The following is an 11,117-nucleotide window of genomic DNA, read 5'->3' on the forward strand; positions in this document are numbered from 1 at the left end:
ATGCTTTCTCACACATACCGAGGGTTGTGTGATGCCAGTCAAAAAACTCCATTCACATCTAAAGCTCCATTACTTTGTGTCTCCTACGAGTTTCTACAGTTGTCGTCCTGGGAATACTTACCTGTAGGACGACCCCAGATAGTAGAACCGGCAACCCCATACGACTATGGTGCGGGCGTTGTAACTATGTCCAGCCGGTGGATGCTGGGTCGAAAAAAATGGTCTACTAAAATTGCAAAAAATTGTTACCCCATATACCATGATCAGTTTGAGCTTCTTAACGACTCACTAATAACATGGAACCCGTGGACTGAGGCACACATTGATATGGTATTTGGTTCGCAACGCATCCGAGTGGAATGCGTGAGAGATAGTGCCTTCTGGATGACTCGCTGCAGTTTACTCTATCTGTGGTTTGTGGAACCATACAATCCTGACCTTGTCATGAGACAGTTCAGTCTACATCAAGATATTCCACCACCGGTTCCAAGATGTATTGACGAAGAAACTCATAAGTAAGTAAGATGTGACCTAGCTAAATAGATATTCCATCCCCGGTTCTTGATTTTTTGTTTTGTTATCTAAATTTCAGGATGAGTAATATGGGCAGATCTGGTGTCGACTGGAATGCATAAAACATTCAATGGATAAACCAGTGGAATAATGAAGGTCTACAAAATATAATGCCTCAGCAACGGTAATTTTACTCATGTTAATTTAATTATGTACTTATAAAATACAGAATGTGATGTAATTATTTATTTATGCAGACCGTACGATGCAACTACAACAGAAGCGTACTATAATTGGTATCGCATGAGCACGCATACTAGACTGACGAGTGAACCACCTACGATGCCAACACATCCCACGCATATGGAACAGTTGCAGAGACGGATAGACACATCATCAGCTTACTATCGTGACTCCACGGTAATCATCAACATCTTGCTATTCAGGTCCATCATTTCATGAACAATTCAACCAACCAACAATGATTTTTTCAGATTGATATTTGCACCCAAGTACAAGCGATAGCGAGGGAAGGAATGCGAGCCCAGGGAATTGATCCTAAAGGCAGGTCCTTCTTTAAAAGAATTAGCGAATTCGTCAGCACAAGGATTACGAGATGCAGTACAGAGAACGACGTTGCCACTGGAGCGTACAACATTCCGGAACCGAGGTCAGCTAGACCGAGTGCGGCGCCGTCGTCGTCCATGGGTGGGGAGAGGGTCCTAGTACTACACCGACACTTCCACGACATGACTCGTCTCTACCACTACATGGACAAACATCACAGGTACATGCTTCAGATTTAGGTTCGACGCCCGAACAGACTCATTTCATGAAGCAGGATGCATATACAGTATATGGCGCACACACTCAAGGATCTCAGCCATATCCGCCCACGCGAGGGATTAGGATGCCCGAGGAGAATCGTTGAGCTGAGACAAGCGAGGCAGCACAAAGCTACAACAAAGGTCATGTATGTACAATTATAATAAGCAATTACATAACTTCTATTTACACATAATTTTTCATCTTACATAACTTTTTTTACACACAATTTTTCGACGCAGGAAATTAATGATCCATCATGGGAAGATGAACATACCCAGCGTGATGTACACAAAGAAATACTCACAGAAACCCATGATACTCAATGCACGCTTCCAGAAATGCTAAATGATTTTTTTTGGGAAGGACGTTATTGGTCCATCTTATATCAATTCTGAGTCACAACCATTCACCTACAATTTAGAATCATCATCTCAATATGGATTTCAGACTCCACTACCTATGCATGAGTCGCAGACACAAGAACACGAGGGACAGTACGGCCATGGTCTTCGTGAACACAGACCCCCTGAACGCTTGTCACCCTCCGGTCATCGGGCAAGGCTAGCTGGTCGTCGTCGCATAGGGTGATTCGTCTATCTATGTGTGCAAACTATTATATCTCTCTATGTCAGTTTCAAACTTTCAAATGTACGTACAAGACATCTATGTAGTTTGATGAAATAAAAGTTCTCGATATATTTCGACGCATTTTTTCAATTTAAAGTTGCTTGCATAAAATAAGATACATAAAATAACATACATAAAATAAGATACATTAAGATATAGAGTTCATAAAAAACTACATAAAGTCATCGTCATCCTTCGGCGATGCAGAGCTCTCGCCCTTTGACGAAGCGCTACTCTTGGCCTTCGTCGATGATGCGCTCTTGGCCTTGGTACTCGGCATGAAGATATCGTCTTCGTCCTCACTATCGTCAATCCATAAAAAGGGATGTTTTACTCCACCTCCACCGCGTATGTGTTGGCATTTCTTCTTCCATCTTTCATTCAACCGCAGAAGTTCTTTCTGAATCTCCTCATATGTCCTTGTAGGCCACCCCTTCCTACCTAATGCGTTGGCAACCTCATTCGGTAGCGTGTCACTACTGATGAGTTCGTCCCATGAAACTATTGTATTATCTATCTTCAAATTGCTAGCTAAGCGCACAAGACACTCGGTCATACCACTGTGAAAACTATGATCGAAAGGATAATGAGACATTTTGAGGACACTCCTTACCCACCTTGGTCTGGAGGGGGTTTTATAGGTGCAGCAGAGCGAGACGAGTAACTAATGGCGGGAAAGAAATGGTGGGAAAGAAATGGTGGGAAAGCGAGTCGGGAACAAAATGGCGGGAAAGCGAGGCGTGAAATAAATGGTGGGAAAGCGAGGCGGGAACAAAATGGCGGCAAAGCTATACGCGGGAAAAAATGGCAGGAAAGTGAGGCAGGAAATAGAACATACACGTAGCTGAAATTAAAATATCCATTGCGGAAATGAAGATACAACTTGCCGAAATTAAGATACACATTGCTGAAAATAAGATACAACTTACCGAAATTAAGATACAACTTGAAGAAATTAAGATACAACTAACACAAATTAAGATGCAATAAAATAAATCTACTGAGTCCAACGTGGATATTTTCCTTTTCCATTACCAGCTTCTTCTGATGCCTTTGCCGCACGAGCCCTTTATCTCTTTCTCTCCCTCTCAGCTTCACGGGCATGTTCCCGATGTCTGTAAACCTCCTCCCGCCGAAGTTTCTCTTCTTGGTTTTTTCTTTTCATCTCATCAATAAAAGACCTCTGCTCCACACAGTACTCTTCCGACTCTTTCTTCTGCGCTGCTTTCTCCTCTGCTTCAGCCTTCTCGCGGCGCTCTTCCAAGTCCAAACTAGCCCATGCACGGCGACCTCTTTCACGAATCTCGGTCACCGTCCAGTCCGGCATTTTTCGTGTCAATCCAACGATAGTACATGCAGAGAGGAGGAGGAGACTACAGGATTAATCAGATTCAAGTAAACAATAATCTGGATGACTTGAGCATACCGGAGGCCTGATGTACGCAGAAATAGATTCGGGTGGATCAGATTCATAATTTACGTACATGAAAAACTTCATGCCCAACCAATCTGAAAAATCCGTCACCTCCTTCACCTTGCAGAGATCACCGCACCAACATCGAACTGATTCCACCCCCCGAGGCAAGCTTGCACTCTGCATTTTCCTAGGCCTAATGCTCTGATCCGAACAAGGAAAACTCATACGGACTATGGAGGTGCAGGTGCTTTGAAGTCTGGCTGAACAATGGTGAAGAGAGTTTCACTCCCTGCCTCCTTTTATAGGCCTTGCCGGATGTCTACGCGGAAAAAACGACGCGAAACTTAAGCGATCCACGCGGAAAACTTAGGCAGGAAAATAACGCGGGAAACTTAGGCGGGAAAAAAATGCACTGCTCGTCCGCCTTTATCGCGTGCATGTGGCGGAAAAAATACAGCACGCAGCCTCGGAGTTAGTGCAATCAGCGTCGCGGAAATATTCCCGGCCGGCCGCCTGGGGTGGTGGTGGTAGGGCCCACCTAGCCTCTGTCCGTTACGGCGCGGCGTGGCGGGAACGGGATCCACAGCCGGCCGCCTGGGCTGGTGGCGGCAGGTGCCACGTGCCGGCTGGCGCGTCTGCCGCCATGCGGGGAGGGGGTCCTTTTCGTTTTTTATCGGCTCCATGTGGTCTTTTCTGATAAATCCGTTCGCGGGGGTCCTTTTAGACAAAAATTCTATAATACTTCCGTTACAACCGGTCTAAGTACTTCACCACAGGTACTCTACGGACTGCATGTTAATGAATGAAGAAGATATTTATTGCCTGCTGGATGAGGGTGCTGTTGATGGTTACTTCTCCTCGAGTTGGGGTCGCAAGTTTTTCCGTGGCCCAAAACATTTCCTTGTCCTTTTTCTTGTTTCGATTGAACCTGACTTTGGTGCCAATGAAAATGAGGCGAATCACGGACGTACGTGCCGTCGCGGTCGGATCGACGATCCACAGGTTGAGGTGGAGAAAAACGGGGACGTCTGACGCCCTCATCCTTTCTTTGCTAGACTCGTCCGGCTTGAAAGATGTACGGTGCACGTGTGGTACAAAAGCACTCTAGAGTCTACAGTAGATTGGACTATAGTTTGACTGCAGCTCTGGTTCTGCGGACACGTCGTACAACACACACAGCTGAGCAAAGTTGAAAATAGAAATGTCGTGACGCAGAGACTTTTTTTTTCAAAAACGAAGACATAAGCTTTGCTTCATCAATTAATTAAGAAAAGAGTTAGAGTTTGTTACAGCAATCCAACAAAACGGCATGATGATTACTCGTGTACAATGAATGACCCTAGTTTTTTTTGCCCCCGCAATGCTCCAGAGCTTTGCCTCTTCTAGGACGATGTCGAGTAGAACCGTCGGTAGAGCACTCTTATTTTAGAAGACCCTCGAGTTTCGTTCGTTCTAGATTGTCCATGAGACGAGCATGGTGAGGGAGGCCGCGGCCTTTTGGTTTGGAACTCACATCCCGGTCCGGTGATCCCACCACTCCTGAACGGAGCCTTCCAAGTGCCATGTTGAGGTGTTCATGTAGTGTAGTCCAAGCTTCTCGACGACCAAATGTCATAGCCTAATAGTAAAACGACACTCGTAGAATAGATGCCTTCCCGTTTCTTGTTCCCTCTTGCACAACGTGCAAAGACCACAATTTGGCCATCCACGTTTGACCAATCTATCGGCGGTCCATATACGGTTTTGAATTGCAAGCGATGCGAAGAATTCGACTTTAGGTGGTGCCCAAACCTTCCAACCCATTTGATCCATCGGAGAGTAGTCATTCCCAGGAATTGTGTTTTGTAGGCGGAACCCGCGGTGTATTGCCCATCCATGGTGTGCTTCCATATAATGTCGCCTTCAGCATGCTCAACCAGGTTTACCTCATGGAGGAGCATCCAAAGCGCGAAGAACTGAGAGATATGTGCTGCGAAAACGATGGTTGGTGAGTTGATCTTGAAGATCCATGCATCCTCCTTGAGAGCCTCGCACACCTTCCAGTTTTTCCTCGAGGATGCCTCAAAAATGAGGGGGGCAATCTCTTTCGGCCTCCGGCCTAGCAACTATGGAGAGTCCCAGAATGGTGTTTTCGCGTCATTGCCTACGATGATGGTGGTGGATGCATAGAAGAACTTGAGGATATGCTCGTCGCATGGGTTTCCCAGGCCTACCCACAACTTGTTGGGTTCCTTCCACTCGAACCATGGCCATCTCAACCTCATGGACCTAGCAAATTTGTCAGTATTCAGCACACTTAGGCCTTCATAGTTTAGCGGCCAACATACCGTCTCCCAGTTGACTTTGCATTTGGCACTAGTTGTTTTGTCCGAACCAGCCCACACAAAGGCCCGTTCTAGCTTGTTGACGTTGAGAAGGGTGCTTTGCGGGATAACAAGCGGTGTGATGAAGTAGACCGTCTAGAAGGTGAAACTGATGACTGACTTGACCAGAGCAGAGCGGCCAATGGTGGTGATGTTTTGGCCCTCCCATGTGACTAGATTTCCTGCCACCTTGTCCTCCAAGAATTGTAGGTCCACCTTTCTTAGCTTCCAGACCGACAGTGGTAGACCTAAGTACCTCAGAGGAAAACCTGCTCTGATTGTCGGAAGGCCACGTAAAATGCGATCTAGGTTTAGTTGGTTGCATCTGATGGACACTACTGAGCTTTTTTGGAAGTTGGTACAAAGTCCTGACCTCACCAAACCCCTTCAAGATGGCGGCCAGGTTGTCCACATCCCTTTTGACGGGTGCCAGGAAGACGGCAGCGTCGTCCGTGTAGAGTGATGTTCTGATCCTAGCTCCCCTTTCGCGGATTTTATGAAGAATCCCTTTGCGAGTAGCAAGCTCCAGGATTTGATGTAGGGGGTCAATAGCGATAACAAACAGAAGTGGCGACAGAGTGTCACCTTGTCGAAACCCCTTCCCATACAGAATGGGGGGACCAAGCACCCAATTTAAAAGGATCCTCGATGAGGACGTGCGAAGGAGGGCGATCATCCAATTCCGAAACTTGGAGGGGAAACCCTTTCTCCTGAGAAGGTCCAGGATAAACTCCCACCTAATCGAGTCAAAGGCTTTGCAGATGTCGAGCTTGAAGAGGAGAGCAAAATTCCTACACTAATGCAAGTTCTGCGCAAAATTCCTAACATACATAAAGTTGTCGTGGATACTTCTCCTCTTGATGAAAGCACTTTGAGCGTTGGAGACCAAGCCATCCATGTGGGGGGCGAGCCTCATGGAGAGGACCTTGGCAAAGATCTTCGCAATAGCATGAATGGGGCTCATAGGTCTATATTCAGAGATACCCTCCGCACTCTCCTTCTTCGGAAGGAGCACCACGTTCACGGAATTGAGCCAATGAAAATTCTCAAAATGCAGGGAATCAAAAAAGTGAATGACTCTCATGATATCATCCTTGATGATGTCCCAACATTCTTAAAGAAGATGCCCGTGAATCCATCTCGCCCTGGAGCTTTGTCCTTAGGCATGTCGTTAATAGCGGGGCACACCTCCTTCTTGAGAGATGGGCTCCTCCAGGTCGTGCCAGTCCTTTGGGACGCAGAGACTTTGATACGGCGCAAATAATGAATGAATAGCTTCTCTTTTTTTCATTTTTCAAATAACAAATCAGTTAGCAGGAACATCGACGAGTCACCAAATCAGTCGGCCGGTAAGAAAAGTTAAACCCCTGTGATGAACTGTTCATGTAATACTTGGATAGTAAGGAAAGTTAAATCAGTTAGTAACAAAAGTTAACATCATCACTCGATAGATTGCGTTTTCCAGAATCCTCGCTATAGGCTAGAATCTTGCCTAGAACCACTAAATAATACGCAGACCGCACCAAGAAGTAGAACTGTTGAGCCATCGTTACCTCAACGTCGATAGAGATTACAAACAGAATCTTGCGTACATACGTGGCCGGCCTTGCACACGACGCGATCGATGCCAGGACCAACGTGTGAGAAAGGGTGTGAACGGACTGCCCGTCGAGCCCTTAACTCGACGACGTCGACCGTGCGACACGTTGCCCCACACCCGTGACAAGTCTTGCGTACGCCGGCTACCCGGCCGCCGATCGGTCGGGAAGCTAGGAGTGAAGTCTGTTTTAAACCCTAAGGTTGTAGAGGGTGATGTAAATGGACCTCGATCTTCGAATTCTTGAAATCGATACCCTGTAATCGTCCATCCCGATCAATTTAGACCCTGAATCCGTTTGGCGTACCCTAAATCTGTTTTGCGTACCGAGAGAAGAGTAACGAAGTTGACGAAGAAGAAGAATATGACATGTAGGTCCATACGGTCAGTGAGAGAAACGAGTGATTTCGGTTGGGATTATTCTTCCAAACAGGTCTAGGTTAGATTTTAGGGTTACAATTGGTCGGGATCATTAAGTATAAGGTATAGACTTCAGGAATTTAAAGGTCAGGGTTCATTCACATCGACCGCTACAATTTAAGGTTTTAAACACACTTCGCTCGGAAGCTAGCTTCGCTTCCCCTCGCGAGGTGAAGTGGACATGCCAACTAATTCTAGACGGCGTCGCCGTCGGGATGGTCCGGAAAAGTTGTGCACGGGAGGGACCGTTGGTAACCCAATTTTTGTAGCTTCACGTGCGATATTTTCTTGGCGCTGTAAAGTATTTTTTTGGATAGTTTTCAATGCATTTTTAGGTGCATCGGGTGTGCTTTCACCGTTGCTCGGATTTCTCGTGCGTGCTTTCCTGATCGGCCCCATATGAGTCCATGCGCAAACCAACGAAATTGGCCCCTTCACAAACCACTGACCCGAGCAGCAAGGACAACTCAAGCTGCAGAGACAGGTGCAACTGCGCAGGAAGGCGCAAGGCCGGTAGTTGGCTGGTGTTTACTTTCGTCGTCCATATATAGCCGGTGCCTCGCCATTAGCCAGCTCCAAACATTCACAAAAGGAAACGAGCTAGCATTTGGTAGTAGCACACGAACACTATACTAGATACTCGATATATTTCCAAGAGGATGTCTATGGTGAGGTTCTTGGACACGCTGGCCCTGGACTCGTGGAACCCCTTCGGCAGCATCTTCGGCACCACGGCGTCCGGCGGCGCCGACGCGTGGCTGGCCAGCGACACCACGGCGTTCGCCGACACCTACATCGAGAGCCGGGAGACGGCTGAGGCGTACGTGTTCAGCGCCAGGCTCCCCGCGGGGGTCACCAAGGAGGAGGTGAAGGTGGAGGTGGAGGAGGAGGGCAAGGTGCTGGTCATCGCCGGCGAGCGGACCCTGCGGAGGGAGGCCAAGAACGAGACGCGGCACCACGTCGAGCGCAGCTGCGCCACCTTCTTCGGCAGGTTCCACCTCCCGGAGGACGCCGCGTTGGGCCGGGTCAGGGCCGCCATGGATGACGGCGGCGCGCAGCTCACCGTCACCGTGCCCAGGGTCGGTGCCGCCGCCGCCGCCGAGGCCATGCCTGAGCCGGCAGTCGCCATCGAGGTCGTCGAGGCCAGCCCGTGCTGATGGCGATCGACGCCGGTGCCGACTCCGGCAGATGTAGGTGCAGTAATAAGTTGCCGCTCGTATGATCTGCTCGATGGGTCCTCAGGGCGCTGTTCTGCGGCTTAGTTGTGATGTCACAGTTTGTGGTGTTTGGTGTACGTAACTACGTACTTCCGTCGGTCTGGTGTTCACAATCAAATTAATGAAGTGTTCACAGTGAAATTAAAGAAGAACCATCGGTCTCTACACCACATATAAAAAGCAATATGGACGTATGATAACCCGTCTAGACATATTCCCTCCGTTTTAAAACATGAATCCTTTAAAGATTTCAGTATGAAATACACGTACAGAGTAAAATTAGTGAACTTATATTGGGAAAACGGAGGAAGCACATCGTACATACAGGTATACGTTCAAACGAGAATTTACGACACGCAAGTGCGGTGGCACTCGGGTTCCTAGTGACAGCTTCTTATTTTGCCTCTCTATTTTTAAAGTTTTATATATTTGAAATGAAAATTTCAAATTAAATTTTGTTTTCATATTCATGTTTCCCGCGACCATCGCTTTCAAATAAGATCCATTTTAAATCAACCGGACAAATGATCGACAAATGTTTAGTGTTTGAAACTTAGTACAAATGATCGATAAAAATCAGTTATCTTGTGTTTAGATCGACAGAAAAAAATGCTTAAAAATACATCTCCAAAACTTGTTGAAACCGGTCATTTTTAATGCAAAAAAGGGTAAGTTTCATCATCGTTGAAACTTAAAGCCTTTTGAGAAGTTTTTGTTTTACTCACTCGCGCGGGATTCATCTACTTCGCAAATCGCGAGGCAGATCAACCGGACGGCAGGGCTTAACAGGTGAGTATCCCCACACTTACGTTTCCCTGCGAATTTCCGCTGTACATTCGGTTATTCCAATAGTCAGCTCCTCCCATGAGAAAAAACCGCTGGCCCATCCTGATCCGCGACGCTCATCGCGACTACGATCGACGGTCATCTCCACTCGTCCCCGTCTCATGCGTGGTATGTGTCCTTGAGTCCACGTCGGCATTGGGCTCATCCTTCCTCGCAGCGGAGTCCTCACCCCCTCCTCGCGGCAAAATTCATTGCTTGGACCTTTTTGGTAAAGTTAAGTCGAATTTGATCCCGTTTGGAAACTTTTTTTAGATCTGACTTTTTTGCTACCGTCAGATCCGACAAGTGGCCTATCGTCAAATGATTTGACGGTAGCATGTATAACTCTACCGCCAAGAGGTCTGGAGTTCGCACGTACACGCACTCTATGCAAACTTAGAATTTTCTTTTCCGGTAGGAGTGCAATTCTATCGTCATGGACCTTGACGGTAGGTTGTTATACCGTACCGTCAGGTGGTCCGACGATAGCAAAAAAGATCAGATCCGAAAAAAGATTCCAATCAGGGTCAGATCCGGCTTAACTTTTGGAAAATGGTCAAAACAGTGAATTTGGCCCCTCCTCGCACGTGGCTCCGTCGTTGTCGACCTCCCCGCAATTTGTGACACCAAGCACACGGTCCTCGGCGCCCTTTCCGCACGAGTCGGCGCCCTCTTTCCACATGTCGTCGTTCAAGAATGCGGGGCTTAGACGATTTCCAGCCGTTCGGCCCTCGGGGCGTGAAATAGCATCGTCTAGGGGCGTGCCTACAAAAATAACGGCGTAGAGCGCTCGGCTTTCTAGTCATCTGACCCCATCCCCCCAAAGGTCGTCCCCAACCGGTTTTTTAAAAAACAAACTCGGCCTAAATCCATAAAAAACAACTCAAATTTGAAAGAAGTTCATAGTTTTCATTGAAATTTATATAAAATTGAAATAAAAAATCATAATCTAAAAAGAAATTGAACGCCACCACCCTCCACCCGCAGCAACAACCGCCTTCTACATGTCGAGAAGCTTGTAGAAGTTGGTGTAGTCACCGTCGTCGTCGCCATCGTTGTCGATGTCATCGTCCTGCGCTCCGCCGCCGTCCTTGCCCTGCCCTGGGTCGTCGTGGCGAACGGGGTTGGAAGGCCCGGGCGCCTTCTTGTCGTTGTCGTTGAGGATGACGCCGTCCTCCACACGGCCGCGGCGCTGACCGGCGATCTCCTCAAGGGCTCGACGCTGGCGCTGAATCTCCTCCCGGATGTAGTGGTCCCACGCCCATTTGAGTGTGGTCTCTTCGGCGACGGCCATGTCCAGGTGCTCCTAC

General features: G+C 47.7%; 1 protein-coding gene across 1 annotated transcript; it reads left to right on the forward strand.

Annotated features, from left to right (window-relative positions):
- The first annotated feature begins 8,212 nt into the window (after positions 1-8,212).
- Positions 8,213-9,134, forward strand: LOC123439258 (17.9 kDa heat shock protein 2-like). The gene has a single exon (XM_045115994.1). The coding sequence runs from the start codon at positions 8,425-8,427 to the stop codon at positions 8,920-8,922; it is 498 nt and encodes a 165-aa protein (XP_044971929.1). The 5' UTR covers positions 8,213-8,424; the 3' UTR covers positions 8,923-9,134.
- Positions 9,135-11,117: the final 1,983 nt, after the last annotated feature.

The sequence above is a fragment of the Hordeum vulgare genome, chromosome 3H (genome assembly GCF_904849725.1).
Source record: "Hordeum vulgare subsp. vulgare chromosome 3H, MorexV3_pseudomolecules_assembly, whole genome shotgun sequence".
In the NCBI taxonomy this organism is placed as follows: Eukaryota; Viridiplantae; Streptophyta; class Magnoliopsida; order Poales; family Poaceae; genus Hordeum; species Hordeum vulgare.